The sequence below is a fragment of the Zeus faber genome (genome assembly GCF_960531495.2).
Source record: "Zeus faber genome assembly, chromosome: 8".
Taxonomy (NCBI): domain Eukaryota; kingdom Metazoa; phylum Chordata; class Actinopteri; order Zeiformes; family Zeidae; genus Zeus; species Zeus faber.
Window position 1 is genome coordinate 5898319 of NC_137195.1, and position 25661 is coordinate 5923979.

The window sequence follows — 25661 nt, forward strand, 5'->3', positions numbered from 1 at the left end:
GCGGCGGTGGATCACCGCCGCCGCCGCCGCCATTGCTGCCGCTGCAGTCTTAGGGTCCCTCGCCAGTTCCTCCATCACCGGCGGCCCACCAATCCGGCGCGGCGTCACCTCGAATGACTCGCTCTGCTCATCGCCAGGGGCAACCGCAACCCCCCCACCCCCACCCCCGCCGGAGCCGGGCTGACAGGAAGCAAGGGGCGACAATGCACTGGAGGCAAGACTCCCAGAGAACAGAACAGGGTGACAGGGAGAGAGTGAAAGAGGGGGACGTACGGGAAGAGGCGCAGTGTGATAGAAAGACAAGGAGGGGGAAATTAACAGCAAATGCTGTAAAGCAGGGCTATCAAACTGGCGGCCCGCGGGCCCGATGGGGCCCCCGTATCAATGCAAACCAATCCTTTTAATTAGTTTGGAGGTTAGCAATGAACTGAAGTCACATTCCTTTCATTAAGACCCAAAGCGCTTTAAGTGCAACGACCAGTAACCACATGGAAGTGTCCATTTAAGATTATAAAACCTAACTGAATATGATCTACACATGCATCAGGTCATCTCAAGCTATTTTTTTTTTTTTTTTTCAAAACTGATAAAGATAATTGAAAGAGTATGAAAGTGGTTTTCCACTTTGTTTTTTCCTTCTTTTTAAGTGCAGCTACCCTCTCAACAATGAAAACTACCCCTGAAGCTGGTGAGGCATTGAAAACATGAGAATGCAGCTGAACAGCCCTGGTGTAAAGGATGCACGGGGTGCAGGAAGAAAGCGTCAGTGGGAACCCTTCACAAGACGATTCATCTGTCTCCGTTAAGCAGCGTCCAAGCGGGGACACTGACTTCAACCCATGGAAAAGAGCCATTTAAAGCAGTGACGGCAGCCATCCGTCCACGGGGATCTAGCTGTGAGCCTGGCGAGCTCCTCACACCGATGACACTGAACTGTGCGTGTGTGTGTGTGTGTGTGTGTGTGTGTGTGTGTGTGTGTGTGTGTGTGTCACTTAAAAAGCTTATGTTTGTGATTTAGTGAAAGATCTCACAACAGACCACACCCTGTAAAAATGAGTATAAAGTAGTAAAAAAAAGTATAAATGTATGAGGCTATCAAGGCGTATAAGTATATGAACGGGAGTTTTATGAACTCTATGATTACATTGTTAATCCAAGTTACAGAATGTTGTGTCTTTGGGAGAAAATAGTTCCATATTCCGAATATTTTGTAAAAAAAAAAGGGCCAAATAACCTGCACACATTCTCGTTCTCAATCACTGGTTGGAAAAAATAATAGGATAAAAATAAGCAAAATCTGAAATGTGATAAAGTTGGCAAAAAGTTAAAATTTATAAGAGTAACTCACTTTTTTAAGTGACACAGGCGATTTGTAAGTGTGTGATTCTGCTCATATTATTTATTATATGATTTATTATATTGTATGAGTATGTTATTAAAGCTTCTGTAAAGCTGTGACTCAACCAAAATACATGACATGCAAGGTTACGTCCTTTTAAACCTTCTTAAAGTTAGGTTAAAATAAAGAACGTTTTCATTCCGTCCTCCACGGAGAAAAGCCCAAAATGCATAGAACTGATGCTTTTATTTAGTATATTTTACCACTAATAGCGTTGTTTCACTACTTCTATGAGCTCTAAATGTAGTTTATTAAAAAAATAATAATAATAATAAAAAAATAAATTATGCAACAGGTGATTTTGAAATGATGTCCAAACATCAATGGAAAAAAGAGAACAAACAAAAAAAAACAAAAAAAAAACAAAAGAAGATGAAAACAATTTGCATATTTCCATATCCCTCGGTGGCTCACGGTGGTTTCTGCCCTCCAAACTGCGTTCGGCTGACACACAAAGCAGTTTGAAACGGGAACTCAACTTTTCCTTTTCGACTGATCTTCATGGATCTACTCGATCTACCTCAAATAATCACCGATAACATGTAGAATAAGAAGGATCCATAACTTCAACTGCCCCCCTTCCTCTGAGCTCATCTCTACGCAACCCTTCATACAGTATTGAGTGAAATGCAGATACACACGTTCACTGGGTGTGAGTCACATCTGTTGACCGCTGAGGGGAGGCCTCTGGTTTGGGGCGGAGGTCTCACGCCTGATCATAGGATGGCTACATGCAAACCCACCTGTCTCCCCGAAACGTTATTATTATAAACCTCAGTGTTATTTGGCTCCCTGTTTGTCTACCTGCAGGTTCTGATGCTGAACGAGCGGTTCGGAGACTTTGGCACTTTTTATGCTTTTATGCTGCTGCCCTCCCTATAAGTGGTCAAATAAAAGGTTTTAATCATGTATCAAGAGATGGCTCCTTTTTTTTTTGCCATTAAATTACCTTTTTTTTTTTTTTTTGCCAAGACCCATCTCGTTTTTCCAAGTTAATCAAACGATATCGATGTAATTATTATCCTCATTTGAATCCAGCAGGACAGTCACAGATTTATGACATTATAGCAGATTACAGTGCACAAGGAGTTTTGAGTTTGACTTGGGGTATTAGGGTGTGTGCAGGTTTTGTTTTTAGGATTGCCAATGCTGTGAATGTGAATGATCATTATGTTTTATACTGATGAAACAGGTTTTGTGTTTGGTACATACCATTTATACGCTGGTTGGTATACCTCACACATGTAAACTGAATTAAATAAAATTGTAATAATTGTCACCAGAGTAACAACCAACTTTATTGTCCATTTACTAATCTATTGGTGATGTAGAAAGGCTGTGTGCAAGTTATTTATTCAATGTTTTTTCTCTCAGGAAATTCAGGCTACACATTTCATTCACACAGTTTATTAAGTATATTTGAAGTCGCATGACTTTTATAGAAAGATGTGATGCCTCCTGTAATAAAACTGTCTTCGTATTATTTTTTATTTCTTTTTTAAAATCCTGATAATGCAAAAACATGCAAAAGTTTGATGACGCACAAAGTTTGATAAGGCAGATCTTACCTCATCATGTTGGTTGTCTCGGGTCTCTTTCCTCTGAGGACTTAACAGGTGTCCGGTGTCTTTAATTCTGCAGCCCCAAAAAGCCGTGAGACGGGGGGGGGGGGGACTCTTGGACCAACTGCACCTCACACCAGAGCAGGGAGGCAGGAGCTTTCCATTCAGGCCTTTGGCATTTTCAACGAATTAAGAATCAAAAGGCCGGTGTTTAAAAAAATAAAACAACAACCCCCAAAGTGTGTGGTGTCGTTGTGAAAGGCGCAGCAGAGAGTGGGGCTGAGCCTCTGGGGGCTGGAGGTGATGGAGAGGGTGGGGGACGGGGCTCCACGTCACGTGACAGGGGAGGAGGGAGGAAAGATGAATTTAAATAGGTTTGGCTGGTGGGTCGGTGCTGTATAGTTGTCTGATACACAGTATATACTGTCCAATTTGATCTGTATATACGGGTCAAATTGGAAATTAAATTAAAATGTCTTATAGCCCCCCCAAAAAAAGAAAAAAAATCCAACCTATGTCATAGAACATGTCATCATATATTTGTGACAATTGTGAGTGTGGGAATGAATTTGCTTGGAATTTTTTTGGGTACCTGTTATAAAGCAGCAAGTAGGCCAACAGTGCAGCGCATGTTTTATAGCAAGACCCCCTTGCCAAACTTGTCTCTGGATGAGGGCCCTGCCAATATTTTTTTGGCTATAAATTAAAGTGGTACATTAACTTTGTGGGGGGGAAAAAAATAAATAAAATCTCATATCAAATAATTTTCTGTAGTTTACACCATGTAAGATGCAGCCATTCAATGTATTCCTCTTCTGCATGTGCTCTATATGCCGCTTCCGCTGTTTGTGGCGTGGTCCGCCTTTCCCGCCAGGAATGCAAAGATCGCACGCGGCGAGAGAAGTGAAAGGCGGCAGCGGCTGGTTTGATGAAGCAGCGTAGCTCGTTGTGATCGGAAACTTGTCACTTATGGATGGACATTCACAAAAAATAACAGCATCCTTAGATGTCAAACAACAAACAAAAACAAAAAACTAAAAAACACCCCGACCGCTTCCATGTCATCAAGAAAAACGAATTGATCAGAAGAGGGCAAATTTTGGAGAAAAGACAGTGAAGTGGAATTCGATAAAAAAAAAAAAGAAAAGTTGATAATAATTATATGTTAATGAATGGCAAACAAAGAGTTTTATATTTTGGCAGTGGCGGACCCTCTGCAATTTTTTGACCGACCCATAGGGGGCTGCGGAACCCCTGACAGCCCCAGGACACACTAGTTCAAATTCAAGTTCAAGTTCAAGAGATTATTTGTCACATACATATACATACGTTCATACATATATGCAGTGAAATGTCATGACACCCGGTAGGTCTGGTTCATGCATAGGCCCAGGCTTTTTAGATGCTATGGGCAGTAACATATTGTAATGTGAAATATACAAAACCCAAATGGTAGGTCCCAGCGAGTAGTGATCTGTGCATTGAAAATGATTCAAATTATCTCTGAAATTGAGCCATTGTGCAGGTTGATTTCAAATCGCGGCGCTGTCTTTCACCTATGACCCCATTCAGACGTTTGAGAGTTGAGATTTGCAGTTTCCAGTAATTCATAAATGCTCGAGAATTAAATCACAGGCAGCCCCTTTATTTCCACTTCAATCTATTTCTAAGCATAAAATTCAGGAAGCCTTGTATTAACATAATACCCTCAAGAAACGTAATTAAGAAAACTGAAATCCTCTTATGGTCTCTAAAGCGTTGCAATATGAAATTAAATTAGGGAGATTAGAAACGGATAATCTCAAACAAATCAGCTCTGGATTGTTTTTTTTTTCCTTTTTGCTCACAAACGTGCAATTAAAAAGGCAGAGAGGGCCGGGGTTGACATGAAGGTAAAGAAACCCAACTGGATATACAGTATACAAATAGGACACCGGAATGTGCATACGCACATTGACCAAAGTCTTATTGAGCCCAGCAGAGCAGAAACCTGCAGGACAATGAGATAACACTTCCACTTCGCTAATTCAAAGCTCCCATCACACGGAGGATGCCTCAAGTGTTTTCACCCACAACGAAGGACCAAATCACACTGGATCTCACACCAAGTGTATCCTGGGGAGATTTTGATACGCTGGTAGTCAACGCACTCCTCAGGAAAATGGAACATATCGAGGTTTTCGTTCAAGCTGGACTTCCTATTTCATCCACACGCTCTGGAATAGATATATTAGGCACAGGTGAAATATTTTGAAAAATCCCTCTAAATCCAACATATTGTTTCAGAAAAGATATCTCACAGGCCTTCGTCGCGAAACCTCACAACACCCGTTGAGGACTGTGTACAGTCAACAGAGTATAAACATGATCACTGGCAAAAAGTTAGGCTTCTTCCTGACGGAGGAAAGAGCTTGAGACAGGTCAGTTATTTTGGATGCACCTGTGGTTGTAGAGCGACGGGCACAGAGGGGCCGGAGATCAGATCCCCGTGAAAACTGCACCGAGTCAGGCACTTGAAAGTCTCCGTAGCAGGCAGCGAAAGCAACCCCTAAAAAGAAGGTATGTGGGAGCAGATGTGATGAATGTTTATATCACTGACTGTTACGAGGTTTTAAACCAATGAGGAATGGAAAAATCTGGTTACGCCGTAGTAAGTGCTACAACTTGCAGACTCCTGTTTCGGAGATTATTTGAGGTACGTTGATGTTTCAGAGTCTGGTTTAGTGTTTTCACTGAGGTAAACATTGTTGGATCGGGGCAAACATTGAGCTGATATTGTAGTTTGGTGTGTGTGTGTTTAACTGCATGCATATGGCAATGTACACAAGCCGGCTGCAAAACACTACCATTTAGCTTCGCTGATGAGTTTAAAAGCCACTGTGGATGACTTTGGGCGTTGAGTTTGCCTGATTCAACACTAGGCAGTGTACAAGTGTCCCACTCTACGTAGAATGATAACCAGGAGTGGCATGATTTCCCACCTAGACTTACAATACCATTATTTGTTGACATCTGGACAGTGAATACAGATCGAGTTTGCAAGACATCGAGTTTGCAAAAGACATTTCAGGGCACATAAACCGAAAGCATTGATTTTGGTAGCACTTGAATGTCCAAGTATAACATGGTGAAAAGGACACCTCTCCTGGAAAAGCGGAGGGAAGTAAAGCCTTTTGACAGAATTTGACAGATGAAAGCTTTTTGAATGCTTTTGAGCACCATTTTTTATCAATTGTGTAAAAATGTACTCAACGTTGAGAACACATTTATGAAATTACAAACAGGTTGAACAACGTTCCACCGAAAAACGCAAGCTAAAAGTTGACATCACTTAAGCCACTTTTGAAAAAGGTCTGACTGAACACCAGACAAGAATAAATCTTTATGCACTTGAAGCAGAGGGGGGGGGGGGGGGGGGGGGAAATATACCGCCATCTTGTGGCAGCAGCACCATGGCACCCAATGCAAATCCTGAGAAACAGGCAGGTTGATAGAGCAAGGGCGTCAGAGCAGGTGCCTGAGCCGTAATGTGGGAGGCCCAGACCAGCGCTACTAGTCTCCTCCCATTATATTTTTATAGAGCCAGAAATGTGTATAACGCCAAACATTTTATACAGGTAAGCAGGTATAATGTCTGTGCCTCACTAGTGAACACTCAGGATGGTTATAGCCACAGTCTCACCCACTGCCTTTACCGCACACACCAAGAGCTATTTCATTATTTATTGTCTGAAGCTTCCCCAGATTTTCCAGGAGCCGCTGGTCGGTACAAGTCTTGACGGCCGGTAACAGATCGTAGATGTGTTTCCCACTCAGTTGCCACTGTTTTGTACAGTTGCATTGTGGCTTTGGCATCCTCCACGGAAGAGTGACCTCTTCTCCCAGTCTGTGGACAAACAAGGTTCATTTTGAGGCGTGAGGTTCATAAAAATATTTTCTCGCATCGTGTCAAGTGAAATTTTTACATATTCCTACATTCAGACATTTCCTTTTTGAGCACAGTCTCATGTCAGTGGAGCCGATTTTAAAAATGGAAGGCAGAGGGGGGGTGATCAGACTAGTGAATTCGGCCTAGCTAGTGATTCAATTAAATGAAAACCTAAATAAAGCCATGGGAATTAGTGACACAGTCACAATTAGTAACACATTAGTCCCGTCAGATTTTTTTTTCTCCCCTCATTGCTTAAAAATGCATATTTCCCTACATTTGCATATTTCCATTATTGAGTGAGGTAGAACTAATAGGCAGAACTACTGAAGCATCACAACGAATACAAGCATAACTCAGGTGAAAGTCCTGGGGTTACGCTTGTATTGATTGTAGTGTGTATGGCTTCTGCCACAGTACGTTGCCCAGAAGGCTCTCTGTTTATAAAGCATCCTCAGGAATATCTTACCTGTCTCCTAAGCCCCTTGTGAAATCTTTGCAGTTCACACATTTGCATTTCTCAAGTTGTTTCTTGATCATTCAAGGGCTTTCTGCTGGGGGCTTCATCAAGTTGTCCACCTAATTGTGGGCGGACAGAGCCCTTGAGACCCGCTAGCGGCAGCCGTGGTTCAGAAGGTAGAGCGGGGCGAATGATAATTGGCGGTTCGATCCCCTGCTCCTCTTGGTCGCACGTTGAAGTGAACCCCTAAAGATAGGTTTATACCTGCCCCTTTTATTTCTGATATGCAGCACAAGTCAGATGTGAAATTCCACAACCACCCAAACTTCACTTTGTCTACCAATTTCTTTCTGACACAGAGACACAATAGTTTATGCAAACAGCTCGTTCAGGTTTGGTGATTTTATCGTAAATGAACAGGGTGGTTGTAAAGTTCAGTTTACAAATAAAAATAAGGTTTTATTGGTACTTATGTGCAGTTACTTTTTAGAGAATTTTCCAATGAGGGAGAATTATTACACATTGTGACGGATAACTAAGTTCCTCTGTAATAAAATGCTAATGCTTATAACTTCATACCCCCCTCTCTTGTTTCTGCATGGAGCGGGGCGACAGACCAGCTCCTTTTCACAACGGAGAATCTGGCTGCTATAAACTCCCTGCTCTCTCCACACGGAGGGTACGTAGCGCCATACCATGCCCGTGTGAGGGTATAACCAGGGCTTAAACGCTCCAGGTGAGAAGGTTGACCCCCTGTCCCTAAACTAGAAAGAGCGCTGTATCAAATGCATTCCAACTGTGAAAAAAAATAAATAAATTTAAGTGTATCTTCCTACCTGTATATCATTTTTGAGTATAGCCTTGGTAAGGTTCTTCAGGGAACTGACACACTCCCTTTGAAAGCCTGCGTTCTGGTTGAGCAGAGGGATTCTCTGGGTGTCTCTGGTGAGGGTGGCGGGATGAAAGTATCTCAGGGCCTTGAAATCGTTGTGGATGGCATGGCCGACCACCACCTTCCCCTTCAGCAGCGACAGGATCTGCCAGCAGAAAAGGGTGTTAGTTCCTTTACGCAATGATGTCAGAAACTTAACACTTTTGTACATTGTAATATCACAATATCTTAACTCTGGGTGCGCATAGTGAGACGTGAAGGATGGAGTGATGCAGTCTAGCAAGTTTCTCTTTTATACATGCTCATCTTCTGCATAAATCACTGTTTTTTGCATATATCTAGTGTATCGACACCTGACCTTTGGAATGAATGTTAAACAAAACACTGTAGTAGCTGATTCACAAATAACGTGTAGAGTGTACAAAATTGGCTAGTGCAGGATTTAAAAAAGGTTAAAACCACCACTATAGTGTTTATTTAGGTAACTGGGAATGACGTGAGAGACAGAAGAATGAGCCCAGAACTTTTCTGGCTCCTCACCTGTTTTCTGGCTTCTTCAAACGGGAGCGCATGCCTGAGGTGTTGGGGCGTGATGCCGCTCCAGCGCGTCCGGAAATCCGTAACGGGCTGAGTGGGTTGGATGAACTTGTCAAACATCACATCTCCATTATGGGAGACGATACTGCAGCGAGCAAGCAGACTGATTTGCCCACAGGGGCCTGCGCCCACCATCTCACAGTCAATGGCAACGTACTTTGAGGGATTTACATCAAACATCGCCCAGTCGGATTTGTTCCAGTCCCGAGGTGCAGAAATCATCTGCTTAGGATAATCAGCACTTCCTGTTCCTGATGGGTCGATTGGCCAGTCCAATTTATTGATCTCCTTTCCGTTTAATAGTAGAGGGCCAGCTGTGTTTCCTGCTCCTGAAATGGTGATATTGTCTGATTTAAAAATTACTTTTTTCCCGGAGTGATGGTTAACTTTGTTTCCTGCTCCTGACAGATGACCACCTGAGTGTTGTTTTCCTGACCCAGAAGGCTGAGTCAAGTCAGACTTAAAAATCACATTTTTTCCTAAATATCCGTTAACTGTGTTTCCTGGCCCCAAAGGGTTAGTCCTGTCCGACCTAAAAATTACTTTTTTGCTTGACGGCTGCTGGTTTGACTGTTGAGGGTCGCAAGTCCAGTTACAACTTGATTTGGATTGTACCAGTTTTTGTTTGGTCCTGGTTGTCTTGCCCTTCAGCAAGCCCATTCGCTCTTTTCTTCTTTTTAGAAATCGCTGATGTTTTTCATTCTGTGGTGCTGGTGGCTTCTTTTTGTCATCCGCATAAACCAGATTGAGTAGCATGTCACATTGCTCTGTTTCCTGTTTCTGACTTGGATTGCTGGCAGAGGGTGCAGTGCTGAGCTTCGAATTTCTCCCATTTTCAGGGAGCAACTTCATCGAATCGACGCCAAAGCAGTTCCCCAAAGTGTTTATTATACCAAACATGATGGCGAGTGCTCCTTGGTCCAGGTACGTTAGGTTCTCTCAAAGATAATGCAAGAATGTTTTAACCATATGTAAATGTCCCCACATTCACACGAATGATCCAAATGCAGAGATCCACGTAGTCAATTATAATTCTAATACTCAGACTCATATACTCAGATACTGTTGGTGTCCAACATTAGCACGCCAAACTGGAAAGAAAAAGAAAAACAAATATTAACCAATATACATCACAGCCATAATTGAAAGCTAATGTCACCAGGTTTAGAATAAAATAACATAAATAATAAAGGCAGTTCCACTGCCATTACTCCCTTTGGCTCCCTTCAGTTTAAAACATTTTTCTTTGCAGTTATAATTATATATTTTTATTAATGGTAATACCATTATTACTACTACTATTACCATTAGCACTATTATCCATGTCATAATTAGAATTTCTCTTATTGTTGTAATGCCATTAGAATTGCTATTATTATTACAGTATTACTATAGGGAATTTAAGATGACGTCACATTGCTGGAGCAAGCTGCCATATGTGGAGGATCACTTGCATTGAGGGGGCAGGAGCTCAGGAGGTAGAGTGAGTTGTCTAGTAATATAAAGGTTGCGGGTTCAACCCCAGGCTCCTCCTGATAGCATGCTGTAGTGCTCCTTGAGCATGTGACTTAACCCCTAACTGCTGCGTCAATCAGTGAATGAATAAATGTAAGTCACGTTGGACAAAATCTGCCAAATAAAGTTGTCACATTAAGTGAATGTCGGTCTGCATTTCTGAGTTAAAAGAAGGCGTGGAAGTCTAGTTAGGTGGAAAGCTGACAACCTCTTGTGTGAAACCTCAACCCTTTCTCCACTTTTGTACATTTCATTTGTTTAAGCTATTTCTCTGTGCAACTTAATGGAAGTGATCCCCCCCCAGAGTACATAGCAACCGTCAAATATTACATTCCCTATACTGTACTGCTATCTCACCAGGGTAAAGGTTGATATACTTATACAAAATGGCTTGTACACATATTTACTATGCAGCTACAGCTGATACACATTGCTGCTCTATACTGTTTGCACTTTACTTTAACGTAGCTGCCATCTGAGCATATTGGGCTGATCAGTTGGCATAGCTATGCTATAGTTATGTGGCCATTTTAACTTCTGGTAGTTTAACTTGCACTGTTTTGCTGGTCCTACCCATTCACCCCCCCCCGGGGAATACTAAAGTGCCATAATGAAGTGTTATCATAGCTATAGACTAGCTAACAAGGAAACTCTTCTGCGTCCACGATAAACACAGTGCTGACAAGCTGCCACAGTGGATGTAATATATCGTTTATAATAATCTATAAATAAACAGTCGGGCTAGCATAATAACAGCGTAACAGTGGCACCGAGGTTAGCTTCGTGGCATTTACCAGCATCTTGGCTTCGAGCTCCTGGCTGACGGGCGCGACCCTCCGTTAACCAACGACATCATACAAATATGACTTATATCCCTTGTGTTACTACACCGGCTTTACTCTCACATAAAATCTGGCACCAAATTATGCGTTAAAGTGTCAAACAAATAAACCAACGCAGGCCGTCGACGTCGACCGCATGTAACACGTGTTGTCCTGCTGATGACCACATCCGGGTTGTCTGCTACTTCCTGTTTTGTTTCCGGGTCCCTCCGAGCGCGGCATGCGCGGCGTCGTGTTCGATCGTCAGAGCTTCTTCGATCCCGCAGCGGAGTGTTTTTAAGCATTCAAAGTAAATACAATAAAATATATATGTATATATATATATATATATACACACACACATACATACATACATATACTGGTACTTTAATTCACATGCCTCTTTAATGCACATATCTGTATATACATAATTGCCTATTCCATATACATAAGCATATTTCCTCTATCTATTCCATTTTATCTCGTTTTATTTGATTGTATTTTATTTTATTCAATATATATATATATTTTTTATTCTATAAGTATTCGACCTACTGTATTACGTTTTAGGAGTCAGTTAGTTGGTCTATTAGAAATAAAATTTCCCTAGGACATATTGTGTGTTATGACCGGGTGCGTTGCATTACATTTCACTGCGTATATGTATGAAAGTATGTATATGTATGTGACGAATAAACCTCTTGAATCTTGAATCTGTATATTCAGGAAATTTCTCTTTGTGCACGTGCCAACATCCATAAAATACCAATATCCAAGCATTTATAAAATATGTTATATTGAATATAACATATTTAAAAGGATTACAAACCGAGAAATACAACAATATAGTGGAATAAAATATGCGGATAGGCAAACAAATATACAATAAGAATACGTAATGCAATAATTAAAACATATATGATCGATCCTAAACTTTGATTGTCACCTGGCTGGCCTGGCCTGGCCTGGGTGACATGAGTCGGACGCGGGGATGTTAAAAATACGCACCTTTTACGTATATTACCAGGCGGTTGGTGTAAGGGAGGAAGATGCGCAGAACAGAAGGTATTGGAGGAGGCAGGTGATCCGCTGTGGCGACACACTACCCACACACACTACACCCACACTACCTCACTTTATTCACATGCCACTTTACTGCACATATCTGTATATACATAAATAGCCTTTCCCATATACATAAGCCTATTCCCTTTATTCCATTTTGTATCCCCACCCTGCATTACCTTTGAGTTCTTTTTTTTTTAAATTTTATTCTATATATTTTATTGTATTCTATAGTATTCGACTTACTGCATTACGTTGTAGGAATCTGTTAGTAAGACAAGTAGAATTTTTTAGGTAGCTATTGTGTTCAGTCCAGAACTTATTGTGCGTAATCACTGGGTGCGTTGCATTGACATTTCACTGCACATATGTATGACGTAGTATGTATATGTATGTGACGAATAAACCTCTTGAAGCTTGAACCTTGGAGATACATATGCACGGGTTGCATACATATCTATGCAAACATACACAATTCCACACTTCTGTCAGAATGCAGAAGCTGGGGTTTATTTATTTTTTTAAATGTTTTTTTTTCTATTTTTATTTTTTTAGGCTTGATGTATAAATAAATACAAATTTTCACATGTGGGTCCAAACATTACGGCCTTCTAACCAAGCAGCAGTCTCAACCACGCGGTGGCGGTAATGCGCAATTCCGTTGGAAACAGCCCCGAAAAAGCAACAGCAGATCAAGCAGAGCAGACGCACTGCGCATGCTCGGTTCTCGGTGCACTCGGTCAGTAACAAACGTGTCTCGTGTTCATAACGGTAACTACAGTAAATATTACGTTAACGATAAAAAAAAGCAACATTTACCGACTCCTTTGACCCAGAAGACGCAAGCGCTGCTTGATATGCGGCGATGTTTGCAACTCCCGTGTCCCTGGAACGCAGGAGGGAGCTGGCGGAGGGGCTCACCACGTTCCTGTCCAAATACAAGCACCTGTCCGACTCCTATGTGGTAGTACGTACACTGCCTGCAATCCTAAATACCTTGTATTATCACCTCGCATTCAATGGCTTTATTACAAATCTCCAAACTATTTTTAGGATAAAAAAAACATATATATATATATATATATTTTGGGCTGGATCCCCTATTCTAATTGCACGGGAAGAATTCTCTTAAGCTTTTTGAAACAAGAACGGCAGAAGTTACGACCACGGTTGAGGTCTCGTCTGAACCGGTATGTCACAAACAAATCGCGGTTTAAGTTTCACCCAAATTGATCCACATACGGAGCAGAAATTAGTGAAAAACACCAAATTTTACCCCAAGTATTCAGGTGGTCACGCTTGACTGACATGCCGCTGTTTGGAAACAAAATGAACAAGATGAGATTTAGAGTAAGACGCTTTGTGACGTCATCATATTATTCACTTTAAATGCAGAGGTTCTGATTCAGAATGCACATTGGCACCGTGTCCAGTGTGTGGTCTAGACTCGGTCGCTCTGTAGTGGTTAGAGATTACAGACTAGGCGTGTGTGCCTGTTTATGTACTTTCTTACCTGGTAGATGTCTGTGGATCTGTTCGATTTGTATTTTATCTCTTTGGTCCCCATTACTGTACGAGATCAATGAAAAAATATTAAAACACAATTGTCTACAAAAATCTGTGACCACATCAGGTCAAGTCCACTCGACTGTACGAGTGAGTGATGTGTTCAAGATCCAGCGAGGCGTCGGAAAAATAGAAGCTGTGATATGGTAATCCCTCACAGAAATACCACAACGTTTTTTGTATTCCATGAAAACGAAACTTATAGAAAATGTAATCCAAGGAAATAACACTAACCCCTAAATAACCACTGAACCACTAAAATTACATAAGTTCATACCGATCAGACAAACAACCATGTGACACAAACAGCCAATCGTTCAGCTCTCTCCCCGGCTGCTGCGCTCTCCTGCCGGGCAGCACGCAGCGGGGATGAGGCCTCCCCGGGGTTGACGCGGCGGGTCTCCCTCAAATGCCGATTTGAACTTGAACTCGCACTCCTCCCAATTCGAGCCAGGTGTGGCCACCGTCCCCCCAAAAGGATTAAAGAAAGAATCCGCGGTAGGAGAGGGACCTCAGTCCGCTCCAAACATCCCCACATATAATCACAAAGCGCAGATTTGCGAACATCGGAACCTCCAAAACCTGTAATACGTACATAACATGACGAAACTGGACCCTGTGTTTTGCTGCTTGCAGCTCTATTTTCTCTTTGTTATTGAGTGTGTGTGTGTGTATATATATATATATATATATATATATATATATATATATATATATATATATATCTCGTCTTATAAATGGTAACTGTTTTACGTTTATAAACAAAATCTTCACCTTTTTTTCTTCACGTATTTATTATTATTACTATTAATATTATTTTTTTAATCTCTGCGTTTTTTTCGGGCTCAAAGTATCTGGAACAGGACAACCGCAGAACGCACAGACATGGCTGAGGTCTCAATAGAACCGGGTCCTTTCAATCATCTTGTCCTTCCAGTTTGAGTATAGATGTACATAGATGTACACATCATCGGATCCCAGTTCAGGATACTTTGTGTTGACTCGCCACAGGAGTTCTTCACCGAGGAGCTGTGGCTGAAGTTGCCCGTCAGGTGGCAGCAGGTGCTGGGTGAACTGTCCCCCCCGCAGATCGCAGACCTCCTGCTGGATCCAACCTGCCAGGACAGGAGGTACTGGATCATGGAGATGAGCCGGATGTCTGCAGTTCCTTCATTTGTCAAATTCAGTTCAGTTTTACAAATATATGGCCTTAAAAGTAATTTAATAGTCTTGAATTTGAATGTATGAGGTCTAAATTTCAACATAAACATTATTTTGTCTGATATTTATTTATCCATCCATTTATTTTTGGTCAAAATTAGTCAGGTTCTTGGAAATATTTCTGACTTTATAAAACCTTAAGCCCACCGCTGAACACAACTGCCTTCATGCCTGATAGGATTTTTTTTTACTCTTGATTAACCATAGATTTGGTTAATTTATTTATTGATGAACCCAACTCACTTATACTTATACCTGTCATACTGGAAAGAAAAATCCAACTACATCATTTTTAATATAATACAAATGTATAGTTATTCCCTTTATTCTTACCTGCAAAACATTATTGGATAAGAGAGACGATTTGTCCAAAACTTTGGTAAAATCTGCCTTTAAGGTCTTTCTATGTATTAAATTTAACTCCTTGTGACCACCAAGACACCCTGGACGAGTAACCTGTTTTCCAAACCATCATTTTTGATTCTTATAATTTATAATGAATATATATAATTTTATAATTTAAATGTTGTTATTGCAGATATCCTTCAGTATGGCCTCTATCCCTCTTGGCATTCCGTGCCACGGCGCACGCTCTGGCGTTCCCTCGAGTTTCCAGGCAGCAACAGAGCGTGGAAGTGGACAAAGTGAACCCGTTGGAGTTCTCGGAAAACCGATGTCAGAGCTCAATGCTGGGGCACATATTCAGGAAGCACGTGAAGCCCAAGAAGCAGCATGAGATTCGCAAGCTGGGCACGGTACAGGACTTGATGCTTATTCATCTTCAGCGTTATTCATTAAGCACGCGCTGACTGAAACCCTCAAGGAGCAGTGACCACTATTCTGAAACCTTTCTTCGCAGCTGGTAAAACAACTTTGTGACCAGACGTCGTGTGACAGCGTGGTCGACGTAGGATCTGGACAGGTGATTATTGTTTGTGTTGTTTCTGTGCCTCATAGGCCTTGTTCTGCCGAGCAGAGTAGCCTTAGAAGTCATAAAAGTATGTGGTTGTCACAATCTGCGGGCACACAAGATGAAGTTGGAGCATTTTTTTAAATTTGAGTTTGCATTCCACAGGGACACCTGACGCGCTTCCTGTCCTTTGGACTTGGACTCTCTGTGACAGCCATCGAGGCAGATCACAAGTTGGTTGCTATGGCAAATAAATTTGACGAAGAGTTATTGTGGACTTTGGAGAAAGAAAAGCAGAGGCAGGTCAGTGCGTTGCTTGGCCCATACCTTTGTTATTTTTTTACTTAAAAAAAAAAAATGTTTTTGAAAACAAAGTCATTTTTATTTTGGTCTGTTAAAAGTTCCTTAAAGCCACATATAGACATAAAGATATGTCAAATGACCTTTTTAACCGAGGCAAATCTGTCCGTCCCCTTTCCCAGGATGGCTCCTCCTGTCTCTCTGCTGTCTCTCCACGCCATGTGGCCGGCTGGGTGAACCCCAAGGCATCATGGGAGTGCTTCATCCAGCAGCTGGAAGAGTCTGAATGTGTTCATGAAGCTCGCTTACCTCCCTCTGCGTCGGGCAAGAAGAGACGCTGGGACTCTGCGGCAGAGGGCGATGCTCACGTCCACACCACAGGACCAGACTGTCTGTCTGTCAAAGACTGTGATATTCACGGTACAGCGCCACAACACCAATCCAGCCCGCCACTCGTCTCCGATTGCGGCAGCGAGGCCGGGAAGGGGCTGTCTGCCGGCAGCTGTATCCCGAGTGCCAAGCGGGACTTTGTCTTAACTGGTCTCCACGCCTGTGGAGACCTCAGCGCCACCCTCCTCCGCCATTTTGTGACCTGTCCACATGTACAAGGTATCACCTCCGTGGCCTGTTGCTACATGAAAATCACCACAAAAGAACACCCCTCCCCACCGGGTGTGGTGGCCTCCCACATTCCACCTACACCAGCGCTTCGCACGGACACGTGTCCGTCAGAGTTCGGCTACCCGCTGAGCTCCTGGGTGCGGGGCCTGCCGGGACACCAGCTGTCCTACAAGGCCCGAGAGGGGGCGTGTCACGCCGTGGAGGACTACATGGAGAGGCTGAGGGAGGAAAGCGGGTTGCTAAGGACACACTGTTACCGGGCGACGCTGGAGACCATCATCAGGGCTGCGAAGCCAGAGCTCCGCAGGGCAGGAATCCAGACAATAAAGAAGGCCTATTTGTTGCCATTTACAGAGTGAGTTGTCCGTTTTTTACCTCAACCTTTGTTTATATTCCTGCATCTTCGTCATCACAGGGACACGGACAGGAACGTTTGCTAACATGGAACTATCAGTGTATTAGCAGAAAAAAAATTACAGTTGAAGTAATTGTAAAACCGTGTGTGTGTGTGTGTGTGTGTGTGTGTGTGTGTGTGTGTGTGTGTGTGTGTGTGTGTGTGTGTGTGTGTGTGTGTGTGTGTGTGTGTGTGTGTGTGTGTGTGTGTGTGTGTGTGTCGATGGATCTGAACTGTTCACAGAGTTTTCATACTTGTGTTTCATTGATGTATCATCATCAGTTTCATTGATGTGTATTGCATCTTAAACACTTCATTGATCGACAGTATGTATAACGCACCAATGCGGTTCTACTGTATATTTCATCATCAATGTCAGTCATTTTCGATATTAACCTAAATTCATCCTCAAACTTACCTCTGGCAGTCAATACATATATTACTTGATAGCCTGTTCTCGGTGTTGTCCGGAAACGTATTTCCCTGCAGCGTCTAATTGATTATCTGGAGAAAACACAGGAGTTTTGATGAACGTCGATGTCGGGACCCTGCCAGTGACCAGTCATCTCTCTCATTTCTCTTCTGCAGGTACGCCCGCCTGGGTCTGCCCCGCGTGGGCCTGCCCGCCACGCTGCCGCTGCAGCCGGACCAGGTGGAGGCCATGCTGGAGCAGCAGAACCGGGTGGTGGTGTTCTTCAGCCTGGCGCTGCTGCTCGCCCCCGTGGTGGAAACTCTGGTGCTGCTGGACCGGCTGATCTACCTGCAGGAGAACGGTGAGCGAGGCGCAGGGGTCAGGGGGCGGTGGTCAACTCAACGTTCGTGAAACATCGGGAGTCACTGTGTGTGAGGCGGAGCCAAGCGGTCCAGTGGACGCCGGGGCTGGAGACAGAGTTCATCGCCGAGAGCAGGGGTCGGGAACCTTTTTGGCTGGGAGAGCCATAAAAGCCAAATATTTCCAAATGTATTTACTTGTAAGTCATATAATATTTAATACAATTGAATGCAACTTAATGCGTGCATTTTTTAAGTAAGGAATACATTTTTAATGTATAACACATCTCTGAGTACTTAAAAAAAGCGCTATATATAATACATTTCTCTTTATTCTTCTCAATAATATTTATTATCAATAATATTATTGTTATACTGTAGCTAACCAATAATAAATGAAATACTTTTATTTACTTGTGGTCCTGCATGGTTTTGCTGGTGGCCTTGTCGTCTGCTTCATACGTAGTGAGGTTAAGCTACATGCTGCGTTGAGGCTTCCATCAGTTCAACGTGAGCGTAGGTTGCTCTTAATGTCTCTCAGATGCCAGGAAGACTGCTCCAATGCGTATGTAGAGCCAAACATGCTCAATACGGCAACACTCACATGCTGCATTGTGTGCTATGTGACGGGAAGCTCGTTCCCAAGTTTTAAGAATCAGCTCGTCTTCAGGTTCAAGTTCAAGTTCAAGTTTTTTCCATCTCTGTCCACTTGTGTTCGCCTGATTGGTCCGACTGGAGGCAGGGGGTTTTCTTAATGTTTGTGTGTCTTACAGAGGGGATCGGCGCACGGGCTCGGAAGCAGCCAAGCAGTGGAACGCCATTCCTCCTGCGCCCAAGAGGATCATTATTATCCACAATTAATATAATAATCCTCAGTAACATATATAATTGTGGCCTGCGTGGTGCATATTGAAACAAACAATAAAACTCTGGCCATGTGGGCGCACCACGGCCAGAAAGACTCTGTCTCCCTCCCTAAACCCTCACCTGTGGCAGAGACTCCCACAAGTGGCGCCTGAGCAGAGACCCGGGAGGGGCAGGGCGCCGAGTAAAAGGACCCTGGAGTCTTTCTGTGGTCCGCAGCCGGTGCTTGACTACGCCCCTTTGTCCGCCACATTTATATTTCAAATTTTATTTTCAAAATTGTAATTTCTCTTACATATGTGTAGATTAAACCATGGCTCATGAATGTTAAGGTGTCAGAATAATTCACATGCATTTTTTTTTTATTGTCAGTGGAATTAACTTTCAAATACTACCCTGTGGGGGCTTTTAGTAGTAAGTACAGTAGTAAACAAAATGATGATCAAATGACTAATGCCAAATAAGGACAGTGTTCTGTGTTTATCATGACCTGTCACTCACTCTCACGCTCCCTTGCAGGGAGGCTAAACTGATAGATTTATTGCAAAATATATAGCAAATGAAGGTTGTTTCCTCACCATGTAAACAGCTAAAACACCTTACACAATGCAGCCTCAAAATGAAATGATCCTTAAGAAGCCCAAGTCAGGATTTTCAAAAAGACAATTGTATCCCATGAGTGCATTAAATAAAGAGATTTGAGATTATCCATGTGCATATCATGCACACATACCAGCAGTTAAAATGCTGTATCTCTAATCTGTCATCCCCAGACAATCACACACAATCACCAGACATGCAGGGTTTTCTGGTTGTTTTGCCACCTTTCAGGTGCCCAGGTGGACGACCATAAATGCAAACATACACCAATGTACCCCCAAGATCCTCTCCCACTCGTTGCAAAATAAAAAAAAAAATTGAAGATAAAGTAAACCCCGGGTCTTCTGTTCCTCAGTAAGCAGCAGAATTAAGTGGACTAAGTTAGGACGCCAACCAGGGAAACAGAGCCCTACCGTAAGCACCGCACAGTAATAAAGACAATTAAAACAAAGTCTCTCCGCCCGTTCACAGAGACGGTTCGGGCGGAGAACCTGCACGCGGTGGCAGCGTTCTCCCAAGGCTTTGCTCCTCGGGTTTCGGGGCTACACTATCCCTCTCTAATAAACCAAATCACGGCTGCACATTTGGCCGTGCCGGCCCCATGGTCCCGGTGTCATTGCACGAGGCCCTTATTGTGCCCGTTGAGATCAGCGTACGGTAAATGACAAGTGGTTGTTGAATAATTCAAGTCGCGCCAAGACGTTGTTTTCCAAATAAATTATTTATTACCTTTTAATTGTGATGAAAAATTTTGGCTCAAAATTGTCTGCGAGCCATATACCGTCATTGAACTAGCCATAGGTTCCCGACCCCTGCTCTAGTGCTACAACGAATACCTGGTGCTAAACCTTGCATCTTAAGAGGGTGGTGCTGTGTCCGTCTCTGTGTGAGGAGCACTTCACACAGTGTTCCCTCTCTCTTCAGGTGTGGCGAGCCAGCTGGTGCCTCTGTTTGACCCCAAACTCTCCCCCCGGAACTTTGTTCTGGTGGCACTGAAGCCTGCCGTCGACCGGGAAGGACAACAGGGTTCACTTTGAATGAAACCTTGAGCGATTCTGCATTTTGAGGTTTGGAGGACACGGTCACATCGAATAAAGGATATCATAATAGGATCTGAACATAAATCCTAGTAACCCGGATGATTTTTTCTGATGAATTTACCTCCTGTATATTTTTGAAATTAATGAGGAAATTCAAGTTCAACAAAATGTTTTAAGAAATATTTTTATAGGGCAAAACATGAAATTCTTGATTCACTTCAATGTTTTTCTTTTTTTTTTTTTTTATCACCACTCGGTCGGCAAGTTCAGTTTCATGGACACCAAATTAAGTATTTCAGTATTTATATATTTATATATAAGGAATAAGGGTTTTTTGGGGCTTTAAGGTTACAATTTTCCTTTGCTGTTTATAAAGCACTAAGATGATTAAGCAAACAGCTTAATCATCTTAGTAAACAAACCAATAAAGAGGACTGGTCTTTTTTTTCTTGTTATAGATATATATACTGTATGTCTCCTCACTATGGTGCCATCTCCATGGGTCATGGAAATGATGGTGTTGGGGAAAACGTGGAGGTACATTTGCGTCATCGTATACATACTTTTAAGAAACTCTCGTTGGGATCAAAAGTATGCTGGCATGTTCGGCTGTCAACCGGAAGCCTTCATCAGAGCGGGAGGACTGGAAAACCCAACACCAAAGTTCTCTGTGTCCTAACACACCTCGCCTCACCCCGAGATGAGGTTAGACCGGATACAGTCACAATATCCCTCAAAGTGCGGGGCCAAAAAATAACTTTAAGGGCGTAGAGGAGCCACACAAGGAAGCTAAAAGGAAGAAATAAATCAAGGGTCAAAAACAAATCAATGATCAATGATCACAGCAACGAAAACACACATCAGACAACAGGACCGACCTCAAATACAACCTAGAAACGCCCTAGAGCAGTGCTGACTTTGCTTACTTTCGGAAGCTTTGAGGCCTTGAACATCGAGGCCTCAAGGGGCCGTCGTGTTCAGTCATTTGGCCTCATCTCAGGGAGGCGTCTCTGGTCAGTCAGGTGATATGTCGGTTCAGAAATGAGTTTGGTGTTTTGCTTACCCTGTTCCCTCTTGTGTTTGTTTGTTTTGTTTTTTCTCTCTTGTTGATGGAGCGCCGCCTCCCCCACTTTTTCATGGGTTTCTTTTGGTTAAGGTTGAGCTCTTGCCCTTCTCTTTGAACTTTAATCAACGTTGTGTTATTTCATCAGGAAAAAAAATAAAATATCCATTAAAAGGCGAAAGAGCCAGGGTGGCTTCCCCCCTGACTGTCATCAATGTACTGTTTTTTTTACTGTACTCAAGTAAACAAGACAAGAAACTAAACCAGTAGTTGATTTTTATTCCTTTCAGTTGGGAAATCAGATGTGCATTTAGTTTCAAGATGGCACATACAGTCGGATATAATCTGCATCATCATAGGCCATTTTGCACCCTCACGCAGACGATTCTGATTTCTTTCATTCACAGAGAGTTTGATTTATTTACATACTGTACCACAGGATAACACTGGCTCATAACCGTCAAAGTATTTGACGCTGGTCACTGTCAACCTAGTGACCATCTGAACAAATTCCTCAAAGTTGACTGATCCATCCAGGTTTGTGTCCAGGTCTTGCATGATGCGTTCCACTGCCGTGTGGTCCCTGCTGGCCTGGAAAGATAACGATTGAAATCAATGGGAATGACAGTTTAACGCGTTCCGTACACATCATCCTCTGCCTGTGTATGCCTCATGCTGAAAACGGGCGTGGTTTCTCAGGTGGGGATTGGATGGCCCCTTGTTCTTTTTCTTTTTTTATGAAGTAGGGAACCACCGAAAGTACTGAACTGCTGTATTTCAGCGTCCTCCCTGCACGCCTTGTGCTGATTCCAACCACTAGATGGCGTTGAGTCACACTTATTATCTATACTGCTGATTTGACTATATATGATCAGAGTATCTATCCATGCCTACTTATGAGATATTTAAATTTTATGAAAAAAAGAACATGGAAAACTCTAAATATGTTGGCTGCGGTATGGTTGGGGATGTACCTGGATGTACTGGCGGAGCTCTCCCCGCAGCAGGTTGCTCAGCTCCCTTCTGCTCAGCTTGAACTTGTCCCCCTCCTTGGAGGAGTAGTAGCAGAACACCTCGACGAGAGCGTCCATGGCCTCTTCCAGTTTGCTCATTTTGATGTTTGTAGACAAAAGCCTGGGATGGACCAAAAGCAGTATAGTTTCAAAGGGGGGGACAATGGCCACACAACAACAGGCGCATGTTGAATTTCAATGTAAACAACAAGTTTCGCCGTAATGTGTCGAAGGAATTGATCACATAGACTAAATATTTTCTGTTTTGCATTAATTTGTATTGTTTTTTTTTTTGTTTTTTTACCTTTTCTTTGCCTTTTTTCTTTATAATTCTCTTATGGGTATATAAATGGAACTTTAAAGTTTTACTATATATTGCAGTGTACAGTATGTACCGTTCTGACTAAATTAAAGCTCTTTTATTGTTCAAGTTCAAGAGATTATTTGTCACATACATACACATACGGTCATACATATATGCAGTGAAATGTCATGACACCCGGTGATTACGCACAATAAGCTCTATAAGCTCGAAAAATACAAAAAATACTCAAATGTGCGTAATCGACACGCGGTGCTCGCACAGGCGGCCGCGTGTCGATTACGCACATTTGAGTATTTGTGCCAATGCACTTGAAAATTGTATTATTGCTCTCATCTCAATAAGTATAAAATGCCACTCAGAGGACTTACCGCTCGAGCACCAGTGAAGAGGGAGCAGATGGAGTGACTTTCACCCATTTCTCATACTATTTATGTTGTCGCCCGTAGCGATAAGATCAGCTCCTCTGTGGAGGAAAGGCCATCAATCTGCTGGAGGATCAGCCACATCCACATTTTTTAATATTCCACAAATTTCAAATGTCACTTTTGGTTTTATCTTATTAACTGAATTCCTTTCCTGGATGTTCTCCATCATGATCTTACTTTGTAGGGTCACAGAAATATATTTGTCATCACTACATTTCCCAAGAAGCTGAATTATTTTGGACTTTTTTTTTTTCATGTCAATGCACCGTTTATTTAATTGTTTGCTTATTCATTCATTTACTTTGTAATCTTTTTAACTCACTCAGAATGATCAATGAGCAATATTTATAGTTGATTTTCTTTAGGGAAAAAGTAAGGAAGTAAATTGAAATTGTTAGAAAAACTGACTTTCTGACTTGTATTTTTTTTTTTTTCCTGTCAATGCAACACTTATTTCATTGTTTATTTATTCCTTTTTTTTTTAATCTTTTAAATTCACTCTAAGAACTCAGGATCAATATTTATTGTAGATTTAAGGTTGATTTGCTTAGGGGGAAAGTAAGAAAGTAAATTGACATGGGTAGAGATTCATAGTAAATTTTATTGTGAGTAATTTTATTTAAGACAGAATACATGTGCCTGAATGGGAGGGAGGGCGGCGAAAAGCTGAGAATGCAAGGAGTGGAGGTGGAGAAGGCGGATGAGTTCAAGTACTTGGGGTCAACCATCCAAAGCAGCGGAGAGTGCGGGAGAGAGGTGAAGAAGAGAGTACAGGCAGGGTGGAGTGGGTGGAGAAGAGTGTCCGGAGTGATCTGTGACAGAAGGGTTCCAGCAAGAGTGAAGGGGAAGGTCTACAGGACGGTAGTGAGAGCAGCCATGTTGTACGGTTTAGAGGCAGTGGCACTGATAAAAGGCAGGTGGCTGAACTGGAGGTGGCAGAGTTGAGGATGTTGATATTTTCATTGGGAGCGACAAGGATGGACAGGATTAAGAAGGAGTACATTAGAGGGACAGCTCAGGTTGGAGAGTTTGGTGGAAAAGTGAGAGAGGCCAGATTGAGATGGTTTGGACACGTGTGTAGGAGGGATGAGAGTTACGTTGGGAGAAGGAGGCTGAGGATGGAGCTGCCAGGCAAGAGGAAAAGAGGAAGCCAAAGAGAAGCTTTATGGATGTGGTGAGGGAGGACATGCAGGCGGTTGGTGTAAGGGAGGAAGATGCGCAGAACAGAAGGTGTTGGAGGCAGATGATCCGCTGTGGCCACCCCTAACGGGAGCAGCCCAAGGACAAAGAAGAATAAATTCATAGTAAATACAGTAGTACTAAATAAAACAAAATAATAAATAGATATTGCTATAATTTCTGTGTCACATCTAAAGATCATACCTACTGTAGATTTAAGAAAATGACTGAATGCTTTACATTTATATTTTGATTTATATTATTTATATTTTGTTTAGTTTTAGTGAGGCAAAGGGTTAATTTGTAGGTACATGTCAGACTAAATGTGTTAATGTCAGGAAGTGCTGTTATCAGTTACAGAAATCAAGCCAGGCTGTTATAAGAAACCTGATTGGCAGTCTTGGCACGGTGAGCCAAAGCCGGAATGTAAAACAAGATAATGTCAGGTTAGCTAAGGACTCGTCATCCCTTGTGCTTGGATGGCTGCGCGGCTCGGGCAAAGCGTCTCTAAAGCCATGGAAAGAGTTTCCGTCCACCCCACCTGAGATGGGGGGGAGTACAGAGAGAAAGAAGAGCAGACGGGAGCACATGACTATGCTTCAACACCTCAGACTACACTTTAAACACCTTTCTATGGTTTATGTACCAGTGTCCAATCGTCCTTGATGCACAGGCTGTTTTTTTAGGTCATTTTTTTCCTGTGGGTTTTTTTATTTATTTTTTCATCTGTTTTTGCTTTCAGGAACATACAGTGGCGCTGGCTTCGTTTGATCAATGCGCTATATAATGGGGGGGGTTGGAGTTGGAGCCACCTGCATGCATCTAAACTCCACTGACAGGACACTGGGAAGCCCCCAGCACAACCAGTGTGTGGAGCCTGAACTTTCCTTGCACTGTACTGATGCATGTATACAGTATGTGTAGATTAAACCATGGGTCATGAATGTAAAGGTGTCAGAATAATTCACATACATTTTTTTCTGATTTTCAGTGAAATTAACTTTCAAATACTACCCTGTGGGGGCTTTTAGTACTAAGTATATCGGCCTGTCTAGAAGACAGCACTGTGTAAGATGCTCTAGAATTTCACACGGAATAAACAACCTTCAAATGCAATAACTCCATCAATT

At 42.5% G+C, this 25661-nt stretch overlaps 2 protein-coding genes across 4 annotated transcripts; one reads left to right on the forward strand and one right to left on the reverse strand.

The window, feature by feature from the left end:
• Positions 1–6266: 6266 nt before the first annotated feature.
• On the reverse strand, positions 6267–11317 carry isg20l2 (interferon stimulated exonuclease gene 20-like 2). The gene is made up of 4 exons (XM_080005017.1): positions 11148–11317; positions 8782–9929; positions 8186–8386; positions 6267–6847 (listed from the first exon to the last, which is right to left on the reverse strand). Exons 2-4 carry the CDS (start codon positions 9736–9738, stop codon positions 6680–6682), a joined length of 1326 nt encoding a protein of 441 aa, XP_079861143.1. The 5' UTR covers positions 9739–9929; positions 11148–11317; the 3' UTR covers positions 6267–6679.
• Positions 11318–13057: 1740 nt separating this feature from the next.
• mettl25b (methyltransferase like 25B) lies at positions 13058–25373 on the forward strand. Of its 3 annotated transcripts, none has more exons than XM_080006196.1 (8): positions 13058–13206; positions 14817–14935; positions 15565–15781; positions 15886–15948; positions 16102–16239; positions 16419–17212; positions 17840–18024; positions 25274–25373. In XM_080006196.1, the coding sequence occupies exons 1-8, from the start codon at positions 13105–13107 to the stop codon at positions 25300–25302; spliced, it is 1647 nt and encodes a 548-aa protein (XP_079862322.1). In that variant the 5' UTR covers positions 13058–13104; the 3' UTR covers positions 25303–25373. The 3 variants fall into 3 exon arrangements, with proteins under 3 accessions (XP_079862322.1, XP_079862321.1, XP_079862320.1); XM_080006195.1 differs by lacking the exon at positions 25274–25373 and adding an exon at positions 20411–22334; XM_080006194.1 differs by lacking the exon at positions 25274–25373 and adding an exon at positions 18796–18947.
• The last annotated feature ends 288 nt before the right edge of the window (positions 25374–25661 follow it).